The 22189-nt window shown below is 40.7% G+C and overlaps 1 protein-coding gene across 2 annotated transcripts in view; it reads right to left on the bottom strand.

Annotated features, from left to right (window-relative positions):
• The window catches only part of dgkh (diacylglycerol kinase, eta), a 503605-nt gene that overhangs the window by 267815 nt on the left and 213601 nt on the right, over nucleotides 1-22189 (bottom strand). For both annotated transcript variants that reach the window (XM_059967802.1, XM_059967801.1), the window contains one exon: nucleotides 5594-5674. In XM_059967802.1, the coding sequence (XP_059823785.1) occupies nucleotides 5594-5674 (81 nt within the window). The remainder of the gene's footprint in view (nucleotides 1-5593; nucleotides 5675-22189) is intronic.

The raw sequence follows: 22189 nt of genomic DNA, 5'->3' as shown, positions 1-22189 counted from the left end.
CACTTTTCTAACTTGTCTGTTCCTATCTCTCTCCAATGCTATAATAAAGGAGATAGAATTATGATCACTATCTCCAAAATGCTCTCCCACTGAGAGATCTGACACCTGACCAGGTTCATTTCCCAATACCAGATCAAGTACAGCCTCTCCTCTTGTAGGCTTATCTACATACTGTGTAAGGAAACCTTCCTGAACACACCTAACAAACTCCACCCCATCTAAACCCCTTGGTCTAGGGAAATGCCAATCTATATTTGGGAAATTAAAATCTCCCATCACAACTCTGTTATTATTACAGCTTTCCAGTACCTGTTTCCCTATCTGCTTCTCGATATCCCTGTTACTATTGGGCGGCCTATTAAAAACACCCAGTAAAGTTATTGACCCCTTCCTATTCCTATTCTCCACCCACAGAGACTCCATTGACAATCCTCCATGACGTCCACCTTTTCTGCAGCCATGACACTATCTCTGATCAACAGTGCTACACCCCCCACCTCTTTTGCCTCCTTCTCTGTCCTTTCTGAAACACCTAAAACGCGGCATTTGAAGTAACCTTTCCTGTCCCCGAACTACCCAAATCTCTGTAGTGGCCACCACATCACATCTCCAAGTACTGATCCACACTCTAAGCTCATCCACTTTGTTCACAACACTCCCTGTGTTAAAATAGATACATCTCAAACCTTCGATCTGAGCGCATCCCTTCTCTATCACCTGCCTATCCTCCCTCACATGCTGTCTCCTATCTTTCTCTATTTGACCTCTTCCCTAGTCTCTTCAGTTTGGCACCTGAGAACATACAAACCTTTCATTTCTGTCCACACAAGCAGTCCTTGCATGACCTTTATCCTCCTCCACCTCACCATCTGCTCTAACACTCTGGTTCCCCTCCCCCTGCAAATCTAGCTTAAACCCCCCACCAGAGCAGCACTAGCTAACCTACCCGCAAGGATGTTAGTACCCTTTCAGTTTGGGTGTAAACCCTCCTGTTGGAACAGGTCCCACCTTCCCTGGAACAAAGCCCAACTTTCCAGAAGCATGAAGCCCTTTCTCCTGCACCATTTCCTTAGCCACGTATTTAGCTGCATTATCTTCCTAGTTCTAGCCTCACTGGCACATGGCACAGGTAACAATCCTAAGACTGCAACTCTGGAGGTCCTGTCCTTCAACTTTGCACCTAACTCCCTAAGCTCTCTTTGCGGGACCTCCTCCTTCTTCCTATCCACATCATTGGTCCCTACATGGACCACAATATCTGGCTGCTCACCCTCCATCCTAAGAATACCAAGAGCTCAATCCGAGATATCGCGGACCTTAGCACCAGGGAGGCAACATACTATCCGAGATTCTCTATGTTTCCCAGAGAAACTCTTATCTGTCCCCCTATCGAATCCCTATCACTACTGCTCTCCTCTTTTCCCTCCTTCCTTTCTGAGCTGAGGGTCAAGTCTCGGTGCCAGAGACACGATAACTACAACTTGACTTCTACTATTTGACATTTGTACCCTGGGGAAAAGATTCTGATTATCAACCCTATCTATGCCATTCATAATTTTATAAACCTGCCAACCTCCCTCACTACAGTGGAAACAATCCAAGTTTATCAAACCTCCCTTGTAGATAATTCTTTCTAATTATAGTAGGTGAATGACTAAATTACCTAATTCTTTTGTGGTGTATTTTAGATCAGGTAACAGTATGCTCTGACAGTTGCTGGTGTACTTCAAATTATACTAAGGCTACATCCATACTAGACCAGATAATTTTGAAAAAGCTGGTTTCGCATAAAAACAATAGGTGCCCACACTATGCGTTTTTAAAAATATCTCTGTCCACATTGAAACGGATATTTCAGAGAATCTCCTCCATCTGCGCATGCGCAGGACACATCTACCGAAAACAAGCGACATGCTTGGTGTCGAATCTCGCTGTGAAAGACGGTGCGTGTTTGTTCAGTTATAGACTAGAAAAACTTAAACGACAGACAGTTGTTGGTTCTCATGCAGGAGGACTTAAAAGTAAAAAAAAACAAAGACTGGAGCGTTTGGAGGCAACTGACAGGGAGATCACGGACAGTATGACCTGGCTGACAACGAACATTGAAAAACTGACAACTCTGTTGCATTAATAAAGCCCCTTGTTAAATGAATAAAACATGTCTGCATCAGTATTATCTTGTATTTCCATACAATGTTACATTAGGCTGTTACACATCTATAGTCAGAGAAGTACTTGCATAAATAGGTAAACACCTTCATACAAGCAAGGACGTGGACGTAGCCTGAGATTCTGCTTTACCAGGTTTTTAACAGGAGTTAACTATTCTTCCCAGATTATACTCCATCTGCCACCTTTTTGACCATTTACTGAGCCTGCTTATATCCCATGGCAGTGTCCTTACAACCTTAAACTACCCTTTTTGGATCTTTATGCCCCATCTTCATTGTTTCTTTTACAAAATAGCAGAGATTCCTTTCCCTCATAAACTGGCTTTTTTTCACCATTTAACTCCCCTACTAAGCCTCATTTGGTTGGGAAAAAATTCTCTTGAAATTCTACAGAATTATTTTTCAAATGTGAGGCTGTTAAATGACAGGGGCAAAGTTTTGTTCAACTGCCATACTGGTCCTCAATGACCAATGCTGAATCCTATCATGGAACATAGAGACCCAAAGTCTTGTTCGGCTGGCCCAAACAAGATGTCACTTTTCACTTGTGCTTCTATAGAATTGAAAGTAAAACTTCATTGTGCTTTCACATTACATGTAAAAGGTGTGCAGTGACTATACTGCATCCTTGCATTGATTGCTGGGTTCCTTACCATGTCTGTATGATGAACCGAATTGTCTTCTTACCTCATCATTTACACATCAGACACAGTATTTTTCATCTGAGCCCTGGAATATATGTATTGAAATGATTGTCTTGCATAGGAAGTGTAATGCACTAGAGAGTTGTAACTGGAGATATGGAAAATGGGCAAAAAGAAGTATAAGCACCTATCTGAATTAGGAGGGTTGTTGATCGCACTTAGTGATTAAGAATTATGAAGATGAAGGACATTTTTTAACGTGTAGCTGGTAGAGATTTCTGTTCAAGATGCTTTACAAGAAAGATTATTTTGTGTTAATTGAAAATACTTTGATATTTTCTCCCTTTTCTTTCCACTTCCCTACTCCCTTGTAACTGCTTCTGCCCCCTCCCTTTCCTTTGATATATTTTTCTTCTGATGCCCTTGCTATTCTGTGTCCCTCTTGCCCTCTCTCTGCATCCTGCTGCCCTGCATGCTTACAACATCCTTCCCTCTCCCTTATATATGTTCAGCAGTGTATAATTAATGATATTTTTCATTATTTCAGCTTTCCGGTCTGGTCAGAGATCCCCTCCAGAGAGACGAATCCATCGCACCACCACTTCCTACACTGGTCCATTTACAACCTCACCATTAACTGCTAGCAAAGAAAATCTCCCAGTGCTGAATACCAGAATCATCTGCCCAGGTAGCCAGCATACTCAGACAGAAGCATTCTTAGAAAGTTGGAGTATTAAAATTAAACTTCTATTATTAGAACTGTTTATTTTCCTTGTGGGTACATAATTACCTCGTGAGTATCAAACTGTTGAGTGCAAAGAAATCAGGTTCACTTATTTTAATTCTAACTGACTTAAGTTACATTTGACATCTCAGGTTAAAGCATAACATTTTTCATTTCAAATATTCAAAGTACATTTATTATCACAGAGAGTGATAGCTGTGTGGAATGAGCTTCCTGTAAAAGTACTAGAGGCCAGTTCAGTTGTGTCATTTAAGGTAAAATTGGATAGGTATATGGACAGGAAAGGAGTGGAGGGTTATGGGCTGAGTGCAGGTAGGTGGGACTAGGTGAGATTAAGAGTTCGGCACGGACTAGGAGGGCCGAGATGGCCTGTTTCCGTGCTGTGATTGTTATATGGTTATATGGTTATATAATCTGCAGAAAGGCCGTGTGTTAGCAGCTCATCTAAAGGACAGTGTTACTGACAACATTCCATCAAATCCACACCATGATATCAATTTAGATTTAGTGCTGAAGTGACACTTGACCCAACAATGGCTGACTTAGAATTAAGAACGCTATCAACAGAGAGATAAACTGGAAGTAGGAAGCCAATTGAAGATGACTGTTGTTGAAAGGCACCAGTCCTCCAAAGAAACAACTTGCCAATGAAAAACACAAAATGCTAAAAACATTAACAGATCAGGCAAAATCCATGGAAAGTGAAGCAGAGTCAGTGCTCCAGCAAGATAACCATTATCCATCTCTCTCTACTATTGATGCTACTGACCCGGTGAGTCATCTAGCAATTCCAAGTTTTGTTTCAGAGCTCCAGGAACAACAGCTTGTCACTTGACCCACAATTTGCCAAGCTCTTCCTCCCTGACTTAGATAAGGAATACAATTAAATAAGTGTTCAGTAGCATTTGTTATGCATCCTTAATTAAGCTCTGAATCAGCTGTCTTTCAAGGCCATCTCAGAAGACAGAGTGTACTGCTGAGACTAAAGTCCCATGTAGGCCAGACCCCAGATAAGAAAGGCCTATTTCTTCCCCTGAAGGCTGATACTGAACTAGGTGAGTTTTTACAAATAGTATCAGATAGAATCAGAGTCAACAAACAATCTGCTTCAAAAATTCAACAGGTCAGGCAGTACCTGTGGTGGGAAAAGAACTGTTGACATTTCTGATGAAAAACCTATATCGGAACTGAGAACAGAGAGGCAAGGTAACGTAGAAACATAGAAAACCTAAAGCACAATACAGGCTATTTGGCCCACAAAACTGTGCCAAACATGTCCCTACCTTGGCACTACTAAGGCTTATCCATAACCCTCTATTTTTCTAAGCTCCATGTCTCCATCCAGGAGTCTCTGAAAAGACCCTATCGTTTTCGCCTCCACCACCGCCGCCGGCAGCCCATTCCACGCACTCACCACTCTATGCGTAAAAAATGTACCTGACACCTCCTCTGTACCTACTTCCAAGCACCTTAAAACTATGCCCTCTTGTGTTAGCCATTTTAGCCCTAGGAAAAAGCCTCTGACTAGCCACATGATCAATGCCTCTCATTATCTTGTACACCTCTATAAGGTCACTTCTCATCCTCCGTTGCTCCAAGGAGAAAAGGTAGTTAGTATAAAGGGGAGAAAGGGTTCTGAAGCAAATGGTGGACAGAGGAGCGGAGCAGGATGACAGGCAAGTAGTGCTGGGTAGGTGAGGTGAGCAAGGGTGGAGCTGAAAGACTGTGACAGGTGAATGATACATGGAGGGAGACAAAGAGACAGAGGATAAAGGGTGAGAAAACAAATGAACCGGTGGGAGAGGACAATGTGAATTGTCACCAACATTATTCCAAGTAACTGTATTCCAAATTTATTTAATTATTTGAAATTAAATTTTCCATTTGCTGGACAGGGACTCAAGTCACTTCTCCAGATCTCCAGGCATCTGGATAACAGAATGATATTTTGAAAATCATGCCAACATCTCCCTGCAGTCAAAAGTTAGCCAAATCACACCATCACATGCAAAGAGTAGAGAGTGAAATCGTACCGTGAAGCTGTTGTTGACGTTTTTCGTGCTTGATTCAGCAACACTTGCATCAGACAAGTCCACTTCATCAAATATAAGGGACTGTTAAGGGAAAAGGAAAAAAATAGAACAGTGTAAATGAACACACGAGGAAATCTGCAGATGCTGGAAATTTGAGCAACACACACAAAGTGCTGGTGGAATGCAGCAGGCCAGGCAGCATCTATAGGGAGAAGCACTGTCGACATTTTGGGCCGAGACCCTTCGGCAGGACTAACTGAAAGGAAAGATATTAAGAGTTTGAAAGTAGGAGGGAGGGGAAAATGAGAAATAATAGGAGAAGACTGGAGGGGTGGGGTGCAGCTGAGAGCCAGAAAGGTGATTGGCAAAAGTGATACAGAGCTAGAGAAGGGAAAGGATCATGGGGTGGGAGGCCTAGGGAGAAAGAAAGAGGGAGGGGAGCACCAGAGGGAGATGGAGAACAGGCAGTGATGGGCAGAGAGAGAAAGAAAAAAAAGAAGGGGGAAAAAATCTAAATATATCAGGGATGGGGTGAGAAGGGGAGGAGAGGCATTAACAGAAGTTAGAGAAGTCAATGTTCATGCCATCAGGTTGGAGGCTACCCAGCCGGTATATAAGGTGTTGTTCCTCAAACCTGAGTGTGGCTTCATTGTGACAGTAGAGGAGGCCATGGATAGACATATCAGAATGGGAATGGGACGTGGAATTAAAATGTGTGGCCACTGGGAGATCCTGCTTTCTCCGGTGGACAGAGTGTAGATGTTCAGCGAAACGGTCTCCCAGTCTGCGTCGGGTCTCACCAATATATAAAAGGCCACACTGGGAGCACCAGACGCAGTATACCACACCAGCTGACTCACAGGTGAAGTATCACCTCATCTGAAAGGACTGTCTGGGGCCCTGAATGGTGGTGAGGGAGGAAGTGTAAGGGCAGGTGTAGCACTTGTTACACTTGCAAGGATAAGTGCCAGAAAGAAATGGGGGGGATGAATGGACAAGGGAGTTGCATAAGGATTGATCCCTGTGGAAAGCAGAAAGAGGGGGGAAGGGAAAGATGTGCTTGGTAGTGGGATCCTGTTGGAGGTGGCGGAAGTTACAGAGAATTATACGTTGGATCCGGAGGCTGGTGGGGTGGTAGGTGAGGACAAGGGGGACCCTATCCCGAGTGGGGTGGTAGGCAGATGGAGTGAGGGTAGATGTGCGGGAAATGGGAGAGATTCATTCAGGGCCCCAGACAGTCCTTCCAGGTGAGGTGACACTTCACCTGTGAGTCGGCTGGTGTGGTATACTGCGTACAGTGCTCCCAGTGTGGCCTTTTATATATTCTCTAACTTCCATTAATGCCCCTCCTCCCCCTCTTACACCATCCCTGATATATTTAGTTTTTCCCCCCCTCCCCTTTTTTTTCTTTCTCTCTCTGCCCATCACTCTGCCTGTGATCTGTGATCTCTCCATCTCCCTCTGGTGCTCCCCTCCCCCTTTCTTTCTCCCTAGGCCTCCTGTCCCATGACCCTTTCCGTTCTCTATCTCTGTATCGGTGGTGAACTACATATACCTGTCTGGACATGCCCCTCTGCTGACTGCTCCTGTGGCTCCTCCCACAGACCCCTGTATAAAGGCGATTGGAGGCACTGTTCCTCCCTCAGTCTCCAGGATGTTGTGTGGGGATCTCTTGCTGCTGACTGCTCTCTTCCAGCTAATAAAAGCCTATCTCGCCTCACGTCTCTGAGAGTTATTGATGGTGCATCAGTATCCCTTCTGCCAATCACCTTTCTGGCTCTCAGCTTCACCCCACCCCCTCCAGTCTTCTCCTATTATTTTGCATTTCCCCTCCCCCCACTACTTTCAAATCTCTTACTATCTTTCCTTTCAGTTAGTCCTGACGAAGGGTCTCAGCCTGAAACATCAACAGCGCTTCTCCCTATAGATGCTGCCTGGCCTGCTGTGTTCCACCAGCATTTTGCATGTGTTGAGTGTAAATGAAATTAACAATTCACCCTGCATTTCCTTTTGTCAACAATATTCAACAGAAGCTGCCCATCACCATGTTTTAGAATGCCTGGTCAGATGTTTACAGTCATGTGCAGCATTTGTCCCTTTCTCAAGTGGGCACTCACATCCAACTCACCCAAAGTCAAAGGTTAAGACCCCAAGTAAGGAGGTCAACTCAGTTAAGGGATATCTTGGAAATCAAAAGACCACCTACAGTTCTTTCAGGTATAGAAGAGATTGAAAGGAAGCAGCTTCAAATTGCTGGCCTTGGTTAACATGTCCTGGGCTCAGCATACTGAAGCAAGGCATGCCAGCATCTTTACTTTTCTAGCACCTTAAGAAGATTTGGCATGTCACTAAGTATTGTAATTAACTTCTATACATAAATGAACTGTTGAAAGTATCCTGATTGAGCGTATCCTTTTTTCCCAGCAACCCAACTGAATTGAGAGAGGAGTTTACATACAGGTTGAGGCAAAAGATTTAGGAAGGAACATTTGCGGGCTTTCAGCTTTTTCCAGTGACCCAATCGAATCGAGAGAGGAGGCTACACACAGTTTGGAGCTAGGCATTTCAAAAGGAGTGCTAGAAAGCTTTCATTTTCTTCCAGCAGCTCAATCAAGTTGTGATTTGTTAGCAAGGGCAAATAAAAATAAGATAGGGACAAGTGGAGCTGCCACTGCTGGAGTGGACCAGTATTAGAATGGGGAAGCTTTAGCTCAACAGGCTTGGGCAAGGTAAGTTTCTTTTTCTTCAGTCTTCATCTGTAAGTGCATAGCTAGTGCAGTGCGAATGGCTCCAGGGTGCTGTGTTGTGTTCTTTGTGTGAGATCTGGGAACTATGGGAGACCTCCAGCATCTCATATAGCCACATCTGCTCCAGCCTCTCATATAGCCACATCTACACTAGGTGCATCAAGCTGCAGCTTCTCAGAAAACGTGTTCAGGAACTGGAACTGCAGCTTGATGACCTTTGGCTCACATAGGAAACTGAGAAGGTGATAGATAGGAGCTACAGGGAAGAAGTCACCCCTAAGTTACAGGAGGCAGGTACCTGGGTGATTATCAGGAGAGGGAGAAGAAATGGGCAGCCAGTGCAGAGTACCAATCTTCTAACCAGTAGTCTGACCAATCTTATAGAGTTTTTCTAGGAAGTTGCCAGGAAAGTTGATGAAGGCAAGGTAGTGGATGTTGTCTACATGATTTTAACAAAACATTTTTGACAAGGTCCCACTTGGGAGGTTGGTTAAGAAAGTTCAGTTGCTCGGCATTCAAGATGAGGTAGGAAATTGGAATATGTTGGCTTTGTGGGAGAAGCCAGCGAGAGGTAGTAGAAGGTTCCCTCTCTGTCTGGAAGTCTGTGACTAGTGGAGTGTCGTAGGGGTCAGTGCTGAGTACCTGTTGTTTATCATCTATATCAATGATCCGGATGATAATATGGTTAACTGGGTCAGCAAATTTACAGATGACACCAATATTGGAAGTGTAGTGGATGGTGAGGAAGACTACCAGAGCTTGCAGTGGGATCTGGATCAGCTGGAAAAGTGGGCTGAAAAATGGCAGATGGAATTTAATGCAGACAAGTGTGAAGTGTTGCACTTTGAGAGGATCAACCAGAGTGGGTCTTACACAGTGAGTAGTATGGTAGAAGAAAGGAATCTTGAAATACAGTTCCATAATTCATTGACAGTGGCATCATAGATAGATAGGGTATAACTGAAAGCTTTTGGCACATTCAAGTTATAGAGATGTTATGTTGAAGTTGTATAAGATATTGGTGAGGTTTAATTTGGACTATTGTGTGCAGTTTTTGTCACCTAGCTACAGGAAAGACATGAATAAGATTGATAGAGTACAGAAAATTTATAAGGATGTTGCCAGGACTGGAGCACCTGAGTTATAAGGAAAGGTGGCACAGGTTACAACTTTACAACTTTATTTCTTTGAATGCAGAAGATTGAGGGGAGTTTTGACAGGCGTATACAACATTAGGGTGGGCATAGCAGGGTAAATGCAAACAGGCTTTCTCCACTGAGCTTGAGTGAAACCACAACTAGAGGTCACGAGTTAAAGTTGAGAAGTTTAAGGGGAACTCGAGCGGAAACTTTCCTTCGGGGGGTGGGGTGGTGAATATGTGCAACGAGCTGCTAGTGCAAGTTCGGGATGCAATTTTGATTTCAACGTTAAAAAGAAGTTTGGATGAGAGGGGTATGGGTATAGTCCAGGTGCCGGTCGAATGGACTAGAGATTCCAAATGGTCCAGCATAGACTAGATGTGCCAAAGGACCTGTTACTGTGCTACAGTTTTCTGTGACTCTAGGTCTCTGCCCATGTGGAAGTTCCCGCAATAGAAAGTACACCACTGGGGAGGGAAATGACTTACTAAGGAGGAGCCACAGCAACCGGGTATCTGGCTCTGAGTCTGACGCTGTGGTTCAGAAGGGAAGTGGGGTGGTTGAAGAGGACTGCAGTAGTAATGGGGGATTTTGTATTTAGAGGAGTAAACAGAAGATTCCGTACATGTCAAAGAGATACCTGGATGGTCCGTTGCCTCCCAGTGCCAGGATCAGGAATGACTCAGATTGGATCCATAGCATTCTGAAGGAGGATGGAAAGCAGTCTTGATACATATTGGTACCAGTGATGTAGGTAGGGAAAGGGAGGACATCCTGAAGAGAGAATTTAGGGAGTTGGGTAAAAAAGCTAAAAAGCAGGAGTTCTAGGTCGTAATCTCTGGATTGCTGGCGGCTGAGGAACTGGTGCAGGGGCAAGATTTCAGATTCCTGTATTATTGGGATTGCTTCTGGGGGAGGTATGACTTGTACAAATGTGATGGGTTACACCTGAACCTGAGGGACCAATATTCTTGCAGGTAGGTTTGCGAGAGCTGGGGAGGGTTTAAACTAATTAGGCAGGGAAATTGGACCCAGAATGATAGGGCTGAGGATTGGGCAGTTGGTACAGAACTGGATGCAGTGTACAATGAGACTGTCAAGAAGGACAGGCAGATGATGGGGAAAATCTGCAGTCAGTGGGATAAGTTGCAGTGTAATGTGACCATAAGACCATAAAACCATAAGATATAGAAGCAGAAGTAGGCCATTCAGCCCACCCAGTCTGCTCCATCATTCAATTATGGGCTGATCCAATTCTTTCAGTCATCCACACTCCCCTGCTTTCACCCCACACCCTTTGAGGTCTTGGCTAATCAAGAACCTATCTATCTGTCCCTTAAATACACCCAATGACTTGGCCTCCACAGCCACTCCTGGCAACAATTCCACAGATTTACCACCCTTTGACTAAAGTAATTTCTCCACATCTCAGTTCTAAATGGACGTCCTTCAATCTTGAAGTTGTGCCATCTTGTCCTAGAATCCCCTACCATGGGAAGTAACTTTGCCATATCTAATCTGTTCAGGCCTTTTAACATTCGGAATGTTTCTATGAGGTTCCCCCTCATTCTCCTGAACTCCAGGGAATACAGCCCAAGAGCTGCCAGACGTTCCTCATACGGTAAACCTATCATTCCTGGAATCATTCTCGTGAATCTTCTCTGAACCTTCTCCAATGTCAGTATATCCTTTCTAAAATAAGGAGCCCAAAACTGCACACAATACTCCAAGTGTGGTCTCACGAGTGCCTTATAGAGCCTCAACATCACATCCCTGCCCTTATATTCTATACCTCTGGAAATGAATGCCAACATTGCATTTGCCTTCTGCACCACCGACTCAACCTGGAGGTTAATCTTTATGGTATCCTACACAAGGATTCCCTATTCTCCTTGCATCTCTGCTTATGAACTCTCTCCCCATCTAAATAATAGTTTGCTCATTTATTTCTTCCACCAAAGTGTATGATCATACACTTTCCAACATTGTATTCATTTGTCACTTCTTTGCCCATTCCCCTAAACTATCTAAGTCTTTCTGCAGGCTCTCTGTTTCCTCAACACTACCATTCTTGGTAGAACCTCAATTGGCGATGAGAGGGTGTACAGGAGCAAGATACAAAAGTAGTTGAGTGGTGTCACAGCAACAAATTTACACTCAATGTCAGTAAGGCAAAAGAGCTGATTGTGGACTTCAGGAAGGGTAGATGAGGGAACATGAACCAATCCTCATAGAAGGATCAGAAGTAAAAAGAGTGAGCAATTTCAAGTTCTTTGGTGTCAAGATCTTTAAGGGTCTAATCTAGTCCTAACATATTGAAGCAGCTACAAAGAAGGCAAAACTGGGGCTATATTTGATTAGGAGTTTGCAGAGATTTGGTTGTCACCTAAAACAGTGGTCCTCAACCATCGGGCCGCGGACCGGTACCGGGCCGCAAAACATGTGCTACCGGGCCGCGAGGAAACGATATGATTTGGCAATATGAAACAATATGAGTGAGCTGAACCTTTCCTCATTCCCTGTCATGCCCACTGTTGAACTTGAACGCACGTGAGATCATTACCCACGCAAGGTTATAAGTCGATCATTAACCTACAACTACTCGATGAGTGAAAAACAAACATCGCTTGAGAGTTTCTTTGGAAGAGGTGGTTAAGAGGCCTAACGATGATGACAGCTGAGGCCGAGACTGCAAAAAAATAGAAATCTTCCTTCAACAGAAAATACGACGAATCGTACATAAAATATGGCTTTAATGCGACTGGTGACTCTCACGTTCCAAGCCCCCTGTGTGCAATATGCAAAGACAAGCTGCCTAATGAGGCAATAAAGCCCTCAAAACTGCTTCAGCACCTTGAGTCCAATCACCCTGCACTTAAAGACAAACCCGTTGAGATTTTTGAGTGGAAAAAACGTGAGCAAGTAGGACAGAAGCACCACCTCCACAAATGTTGCTGCTCTGAGAGTTTCGTACTTAGTGGCTAGCCGTATTGCTAAGGCTAAGAAACCTTTCACTGTTGGTGAAGAATTGACCCTGCTTGCTGCCAAGGACATGTGCCACATGAACTGTTGGGAGAAGCTGCAGCTAACAAGATGGCACAGGTTTCTCTTTCAGCTACCACAGTTTCAAGGAGAATCAAAGACATGGTGGAGGACATCGAAGCACAGCTGTTGAAACAGCTTAACGAGTCACCGTGGTATGCTATCTAGGTAAACGAGTCTACGGATGTCGACAACAAGGTAATACTGCTGGATTATGTGTGATATATATTTCAAGACGATGTGCACGAGGATATGTTGTGTGCACTGCAACTGCCAACTAACAGAACTGGGGCAGAACTATTCAAGTCTTCGAATGACTACATGTCAGGCAAACTGGACTGGTCATTCTGTGTTGGAATATGCACAGACGGGGCTGCAGCTATAACTAGGCGGCTGTCTGGTTTCACTACCCAGGTCAAAGAGGCTGTTCCTGAATGCCAGTCTACACACTGTGTCATACCCAGGGAAATGCTGGCTAGCCGAAAAATGTCACCTGATCTTAACAGCGTATTGGGTGAGGTTGTTGAAGTTATCAATCACCTCAAAGCAAAAGCCCTTAACTCACGTCTGTTTGAGCAGCTTTGCAAGGAAGTGGATGCAGAGTACAATCGCCTTCTCTTACACACTGAGGTCAGGTGGCTATCAAGGGGGAGAGCCCTGGCCAGGGTTTTTGAGTTAAGAGAACCACTACAGAGATTTCTTTCAGGAAAAAAGTCACCACTGGCAGCACACTTCAGTGATGAGGAATGGATAGCAAAACTTGCTTATCTGTATGACATCTTCAACCTGCTCAATGAACTTAATTTGTCACTTCAGTGGAGAATGACAACTGTCTTCATGTGTCTGCTTTCAAAGCCAAACTGGAACTGTGGGGACGGTGAGTGGACAGGGGCATATTTGACATGTTTCCAACATTAGCTGGGATTTTGGGAGAGAATGAGGCTGCTCCATCCTTCTCACAGCTGGTGCGCGACCATCTATCTTTGCTGTCGACAGAATTCAAGCGTTACTTCACAACCACAAATGACCCAAGATGTACAAAGGAATGGGTCCGTGAACCATTTGTGAATATCCCTGGTGAATCATCAACTCCTCAAGCTTGCAAATGACGGTGGGCTGAAAAGAAGGTTTGACATAACATCTCTGCTAGCAATCTGGATCAAAGTCAAGGCTGAATATCCTGAGATAGCCATGAAAGCATTGAAAACATTGCTTCCATTTTCAACATCATATCTCTGCGAAACGGGGTTTTCTGCAATGAATGCAACGAAAACTAAATTGCGGAATAGACTGGACATAAGGAACCCCCTTCGAGTATCGCTGTCTCCCATCACCCCTCGATGGGACCATCTTGTGGCAGGGAAACAAGCCCAGGGCTCCCACTGATTCACCAATATTGGTGTGTTGCAATGATTTTATATGTTCATATGAGGAAAATATGCATTGTGTGTTTAATATTAAATTCATTAGATAAACCCTTTTAGAAAGAAAATTGAGTGTATTAGCCACTTATAAGTGACTTATAGTTGACTTATCACCTAAATTCCGGTCGTGATTAACAACCCCCCTTCCCCCTGGCCGGTCCGCAAGAATATTGTCAATATTAAACCGGTCCGCGGTGCAAAACAGGTTGGTGACCCCGACCTAAAACGCTCAAAATCTTCTACAGATGTACTGTGGAGAGTATTCTGACAGGCTACATCACTGTCGGGTGGGGGCGTGGGGAGGCTACTGCACAGGACCAAAAGAAGCTACAGAAAGTTGTAAAATTATTCAGCTCCATCTTGGGTACTAGCCTCCATAGTATCCAAGACATCTTCAAGGAGTGGTGCCTCAGAAAGGCGACGTCAATTATTAAGGACCACCATCACCCAAGGCATACCTCTTTTGATTGTTACCATCAGGGAGGAAGTACAGAAGCCTGAAGGCACACACAGTGTTTCTGAAACAGCTTCTTCCCTGCTGCCATATGATTCCTAAATGGACACTGAACCCATGAACACTGCCTCACCTATTTTTGTAAGTATATACTGCTTTGTTTCTGCACCATTTTAATCTGTGTAACATGCTGTAAGGTTTCACTGTTAATGTAATAGTTTCTCTGTAGCAGCAACGTTTGGGTTATGACTAAAGATAATGGGGTTAGGAATGTTGTTGTTCTTTCTTGTGAGCTGGAAGAGAGATTTTTGTAGTTTTTTGCCGGGGAGAGATGAGGAATGGAGAGAGTTAGTAAACTGCCGGATGGGGTGGACTTGGAGCGAGGGTCCAAAAGGCAGTGACAATCGGAGGAGGTCATTGGTGTATGATTGACTTATCAATGAGCTCCAACATTGCCCAACAGACTGTTTAATAAGATTGAGCCCTTTTTTGTCTTTTTTACATTTCTTTACTAACCATATAGTCAAAGTAAGAATTATAAAGCTTAATCATTTCATCGCATATTGTGTACTGTTTGTTATTTTGGGGTACTGATTGTAACAGAGGACACATCGTGCAGCATCCACCCAAACGAGATTTCTTTAGTTTGGCCGGGCCGGGGGTGGGGTGGGGGCTATCCCTCCCCCCTAGATTAAGCCGAAGTGAGAGCTAAGTTAACAAATTTAAATGACACATGCTGGTGGTAATAAACCTGATTCTGTTTCTAATATATATTTTTCTTATGAATGCTGCTTATCTGATGCTATGTGTCTGTGATAGTGTTGCAGATTTTTCATTACACCTCCCCATACATGTACTTGTGCATATGACAATAAACTTGTCTTTAACTTTTCAGAAACTTCAAATTAAGAATACACATTTAATCCCATACATGAAACAACTTTTTCATAGGTTATAGCAGAAATGACATTGAATGTCAACAGGTAGCAATCACTCCTACTTTTAATATGAATTTGTGGCAGTGACTGACATAGAGATGGCTTCCAAAATGCAAATTTCAGACTAGAACCATCTTGCAATTACTGGCAGGATGATGATTTTACAATTTTGTATTAACTATTTGTTATGTATTGTCTGGAAGCAAAATGTAAGTAGGTTAACTGTGAGCCGGATCTTGCTGGATCAGACCCACTTGCCAGATTCATTGCTGGTCATCACCCACTCTCACTGGTCTTCCACGCGTGCTGGTTCTCACAATGTCAAAGTCAAATTTATTGTCATATGCACAAATATATGTGTGCACAGGTACAATGAAAAATTTACTTGCAGTAGCATCATAGGCTCAGGCATCAAATAAGCAGGATTCACAAGAAAGATAAATTACACACAATTATTTTTTTAAGAGTTCTCCTTCAGTAATGTGAAATTATCTAATTTTATGATGGATTTTTTTCACACCAATACCCTTGCAAAAAAATGTATTAAATGTACATCCAGCTGGAAATGAGCTGTTCAGATAAACTGGGTCAAGTTCAAGATAAACTGGGTCCGCTATCAAGAAAGTTAACACCATGAGGAAAAGAATTGCAGTCTTTTCTGGTAATACTTTACAAAAATTATACTTTCACCAATCATTTGACAGTTTCTATAACATCTATGAACATGGAAGCCAGTAAAGTATTCTTGATGCTTCTAACAAGTACATTACAAAATGTAAGGTAAGCAAGAAGAGCAGTGTTGTTGCAAAGGTGAAAATGTCAACATCACTTGATAATAAACACCAAGTTCTAGTATAACCACTTTTTTTGTGAGTTTTGCTTTAATTTTGTTTGTGGGATGTAGAGTTCACAGGCAAAACTATATTTTGCTCATCACTAATTACCCCTGAACTGAGTAACTAGCCCAGCAATTTAATTGGGCCATTAGGAGTCAATCACAGTGGTGACTCTACAGCACACATAACCTAGTTTAAGTCTAAGGGAGGTATATTTCATTGCCAGAACCAACAACTTAATTTAATTAGCAAACACAAGGAGATCTGCAGATGCTGGAAATTGAAGCAACACACACAAAGTGCTGGCGGAATGCAGCAGGCCAGGCAGCATCTATATGAATAAGCACTGTTGACATTTCAGGCCGAGACCCTTTGTCAATAATGATAGTTTTTTTCTCACCAATACCCTTGCAAAAAAATGTATTAAATGTACATCCAGCTGGAAATGAGATGTTCAGATAAACTGTTCCATCAGCCTTGTCATTCAAGTGTGAGGAACATACTGCAACAGGCACACTTTTCTGAGCAACGCACAAGATGCTGGAGGAATCTGGACACCAGGGCAGGCAACATTTTGTGTGTTGCTCAGAACAGAGTGCTTGTATAGGGAAATGGATAGTCCATGTTTCTGGTGTGGGCTATCCATTCTGACCCATCTTAATTTAATTACCTCAAATTCCTGCTACGATGCTGGAATCACATCACTATTTTGTCAAACCCTCAGATTCAATAAATCTATCTGCTGCCAAGTTTTGAGATAGGAGATCAATTCTGAATGATATACCATCATTTTACTTTGCAAAAAAAAACTAAGTTTGGAACTGCTGTATAACTTTACATTGTTCTCAATATTTATCTAAAATTAACTTACCATGAACTCACTTGAACAAATGAATGAATAACTGCTAAATTGCCAGCTAAGAATTTGAACTAGAGCATACCTAATGTTTGCATGCAAGTCTCCCATAGCATAGTTTAAGGCTACTCTAATTTCACAAAGCTTCCAAATTTGCTTTCAGTTTAGGTTATTTCATCTGACAGATGTCAAGGGTTTTTTTCAAAAATACTAATCTCAGATGATTTTCACATTCCACTTCAATGTACTGGATGTTGCAATTGGGTCACTTTATTTTGATCTGAAATTAAAAGAAATTAAAAGCATGAATCTTGTTGAACCTTTACTTCTATCCTTCTTTGAGCCAAACAGAAATATTCTGTTTTCACTTTGTCTTTTAAAGATCTACTTACCCCTCACCTCTGCTCAAACCCCATCTACTCTCCTACACCTGCTTGCCTCCAACATCTTTCCTATGTTTATTTTTCACAATCATGGTATTTGACCCTCATTCCATACTCCTTCAACGAAAAGAATGCCATCAGCCTTGTCATTCAGTGTGTGAGGAACATACTGCAACAGGCACACTTTTCTGAGCAACACACAAGACGCTGGAGGAATCAGGACAGCAGGACAGGCAACATTTTGTGTGTTGCTCAGAACAGAGTGCTTGTGTAGGGAAATGGATAGTCCACGTTTCTGGTGTGGGCTATCTATTCTGACCCTTCACCTAAGACCTAAATTTTCTTCCACTGATGCTACTCAACATGAAGAGCTCATCCAGCATCTTGTGGGTTGCATCTAATTCTCACATCTGTAATCTCATGTGATTATTCTGAACTCTTGCCACAGGAAGAGATTACCAGTTGGGCAAAGGAAAAGATTCATGGAGCATTACACTTCCTTGAAAAAAATCCAATATACCGGCTGACTCTGAAAATCCATAGCCAATCCACACAGTGGTAGAACAGCATTTGGAGCATCAGGTGTACAAGAAGCATAAGAGTATATTCTCTACCATCTACAACCCACTCATCACACAGGCACCTCCTACCCCATCTGTGGAAGATTTTCATCAGTCACCTCATAACGGAACTAGAAGAGAGTCTTTTTCTTTTCTTTCTTTTTCAATCTTTTTATTAAATTTCATATATAAAAAACATAACATAATATTATATTAAATAGGTTATAAATACACTAGACTTGAAGTTAAATTAGTAATAAGATAACAATATCTTATTAAAATATCAGCAAAAAAATCGTACAATAATCAATCAAGCCTATATTGATTATACATGAAAAAGAATAAGCATAGTCATCAAAAGAGAAAAAAATATAAAAATGCAAGAAAAAATGTATATTAAAAAAAATAAACCTAAACTAACATGGGCAATAATAATAGTTTATATGTATATGATAGTGTCAAAAACTCCGGAACTCCATACCAGAACAAGAATAAAAAGAGAAAAGGTCTGGAAGAGGCCAAATTAATTCATATGAAAGTGTCGAATGAACGGTCCCCAAGTTTCTTCAAATTTAATTGATGAATCAAAAATAGTACTTAATTTTTTTCTAAGCTCAGATAAGAGATAGTTTGAGAGAACCACTGAAACGTGGTAGGAGGATTTACTTCTTCCCAATTTTGTAATATAGACCTTCTGGCCATTAATGTTGCAAAGGTGATCATTCGTCTAATTGAAGGAGAAAGTCGACCACCATCCTCATTTGGTATACCAAAAATTGCAGTAATAAAATGTAAATATTGTAAATCAATATTCCAAATTGAGGAAATGGTAGCAAATATGTCCTTCCAATAGTTATGTAAGGTGGGACATGACCAAAACATGTGGGTCAATGAGGCCACATCTGAATGACATCTGTCACATTGACGGTTAATACGAGAATAAAATCGAGCAAGCTTATCTTTAGACATATGAGCTCTATGTACGACCTTAAATTGTATTAAAGCATGTTTAGCACATATAGAAGAAGAATTAAACATTTGTAGAATTTTTCCCATTTTTCTGTTGATATATTATATTGAAGTTCTTTTTCCCACTCTTGTTTAATTCTACCTGATACTTCTGGTTGTATCTTCATAATCATATTATAAATAAGAGCCACTAATCCCTTCTGACAAGGATTCAAGGTAAAAATCATATCTGAAAAATCTATCATAGTTGAATTGGGAAAGGATGGTAGAACTTTATATAAAAAAATTAGATTTAGGTAACTTAAATTTGTTGGAAAGTTGGTCAAAAGACATCAAACTACCTTCAGAAAAAAGATCACGAAAACATATTATACCTTTCCTTTTCATATGCTAAAAGCTTGATCTGTTAAAGAAGGTTTAAAAAAGAAGTTAAGTAAGATAGGGCTATCCAGAGCAAAGTTTTTCAGAGTAAAAAACTTACGAAATTGAAACCAAATTCGTAATGTGTGTTTGACAATAGGGTTGGATATCTGTTTATTGAGTTTAACTAAATCAGCAGGGAGAGAAGAACCAAGAGCGGAGAATAAAGAATATCCTTGTGCATCATTACATTCTAAATTTACCCACTGTGGGCACAATGGTGAATCCAAATCTAGTTTCCAATATATTAAGTTTTGAATATTATTCGCCCAATAGTAAAATCTAAGGTTAGGTAAAGCTAAACCACCATCTTTTTTAGATTTCTGTAACTGTCTTTTACTTAACCTGGGGTTTTTATTTTGCCACACAAATGAGGAAATTTTGGAATCAATGTTATCAAAAAAAGATTTAGGAATAAAAATTGGTAAGGATTGAAATAAATATAAAAATTTCGGTAAAATCATCATTTTAATAGCATTAATCCGACCAACTAATGATAAGGATAAGGGAGACCATCTAGTAGTAAGTTGTTGAATTTGATAAAGCATAGGTAAAAAATTCAATCTGAATAAATCTTTATATTTCTTTACTTATTTACTAAATAAGTAAAGTTATCAGTAACAACTTTAAATGGTGTCCTGTCATTCAATAAAGTTCGCGCATTTAAAGGGAATAATTCACTCTTATCCAAGTTTAGTTTATAACCAGAAAAACTACCAAATTGAACCAACAAGGATAGAATAGCGGGAATAGACCTATCAGGATCAGAAATATATAACAACAAGTCATCAGCATAAAGTGATAACTTGTATAACTTCTCATTACGGGTAATACCAAAAATATTAGGAGATTCACGAATAGCAATGGCTAGAGGTTCTAATGCGATATTAAATAATAAAGGACTTAAGGGACAACCTTATCTCGTACCACGAGATAATTGAAAAAAAGAGGATCTGTAATTATTTGTAAGAACAGAAGCAACAGGTTTATAATATATTAATTTAATCCATGATATAAAATTAGAACTAAAATTAAAATTTTTCAAGGCATTAAATAAGTATGTCCATTCAACTCTATCAAAAGCTTTTTCAGCATCTAATGAAATAACACATTCTGAGGTTGTTGGTGAAGAAGTATAAATTATATTAATCAATTTTCTAACATTAAAAAAGGAATACCGGTTCCTAATAAAACCAGTTTGATCTTCTGAAATAATCTGTGATAGTATCTTTTCTAACCTAATAGCTAAAATTTTTGTAAGAATCTTAGAGTCTACATTTAGTAGCGATATAGGGTGATAAGATGCACATAAAGTAGGATCCTTATCTTTTTTAAGAATTAGAGAGATAGTAGCTTCATAAAAAGACTGGGGTAATCTCTTCTTAGTAAATGCATCATTAAAGATTTCACATAACCAAGGAGAAAGCAAAGAAGAAAAAGTTTTAAAAAATTCTATAATATAACCATCAGGACCAGGAGCTTTCCCTGAATTCATTGATAAGATAGCCTCTCCTACTTCGGCCATAGAAATAGGAGCATCGATCAATAGGAGCCCTGGTCTTAATTAATTGATTCTCAATTGAAGAAGATAATAATAAGCTATGTTCCATTTGAAACTCAACTCCCTTCTTATAAAGTTCTTTGGTAGGAGTCACGGAGTAAATCGTATCAATTTCTTTAATTTTATCCACCAATAAAGCTATATCTAAATATCTTTGTTTTCTTTTACCAACGGAATATGAGATAATTTGTCCACGGATAAAAGCCTTAAAAGAGTCCCAAAGTATTCCTCTGTTAATCTCTTCGGTATAGTTTGTTGAAAAAAACAAGTCAATTTGCTGTTTTATGAAGGCAATAAATTCTGGATCTTGAAGCAAAGTAGCGTTGAGTCTCCAAGATCTAGTATTAAAGGAAGAGTCCGAAATCTTGATAGATAACTTCAAAGGTGCATGATCCGAAATGGCAATAGAATCGTATTTACAATCAGTAACATCTGTTAATAAACGATGATCAATAAGGAAATAATCAATTCTAGAATAACTATGATATACATGTGAAAAAAACAAAAATTCATTATCTTTAGGGTTCAAAAACCGCCATATTTCAGTAATTCCCGAATCAACCATAAAGGAATTAATAAGTAAGGCTGATCTATTCGGAAGAATTCGAATAGGTTTAGATCTATCCATCAAAGGATTCAAACAACAATTGAAATCTCCACCCATTATCAACATATATTCATTTAGATTAGGAAGGGAAGTAAATAAACGTTTAAAAAATTCAGGGCAGTCAAAGTTTGGAGCATAAATATTAACTAGAGCCACTTTTTGATTAAAAAGTGAACCAGTAATCAACAACAATCTGCCCTGTGGGTCAGAAATAATTTCATGATGTGTAAACAAAATTGAGGGGTCTATAAAAATAGACACACCCCTAATTTTGGCGGTACAATTCGAGTGAAATTGTTGACCCTCCAGAACTAAAAAAGCGTTGATTATCCTCCCTCCTAATATGGGTCTCCTGTGCAAAGATAATATTAGCATTTAGTCTATGGAATACTTTAAATATTTTTTTACGTTTAATCGGATGATTTAAACCATTAGTATTCCAAGAGATAAAATTAATAGACTTATCCATCATGCCAATATTAATTGTATATATCATAAAAGGTTAAAAAGACACATAACCCATAATTCAGGAAGAAGGAAAATGATTCAGGAGCAACCGGAGAACATGACACCTCAACAATATTAATAATTTAAAGTCGGCCCATAAACTAAAAGCAAAAAAATAAAAAGCAAAAGCGTGAAAAAAGATCCCTACCCCCT

The sequence above is a fragment of the Hypanus sabinus genome, chromosome 4 (assembly GCF_030144855.1).
Source record: "Hypanus sabinus isolate sHypSab1 chromosome 4, sHypSab1.hap1, whole genome shotgun sequence".
Classification (NCBI taxonomy): domain Eukaryota; kingdom Metazoa; phylum Chordata; class Chondrichthyes; order Myliobatiformes; family Dasyatidae; genus Hypanus; species Hypanus sabinus.
The sequence above is the reverse complement of the archived record's forward strand: the minus strand, read 5'-3'. Positions and strand labels throughout refer to the sequence as shown.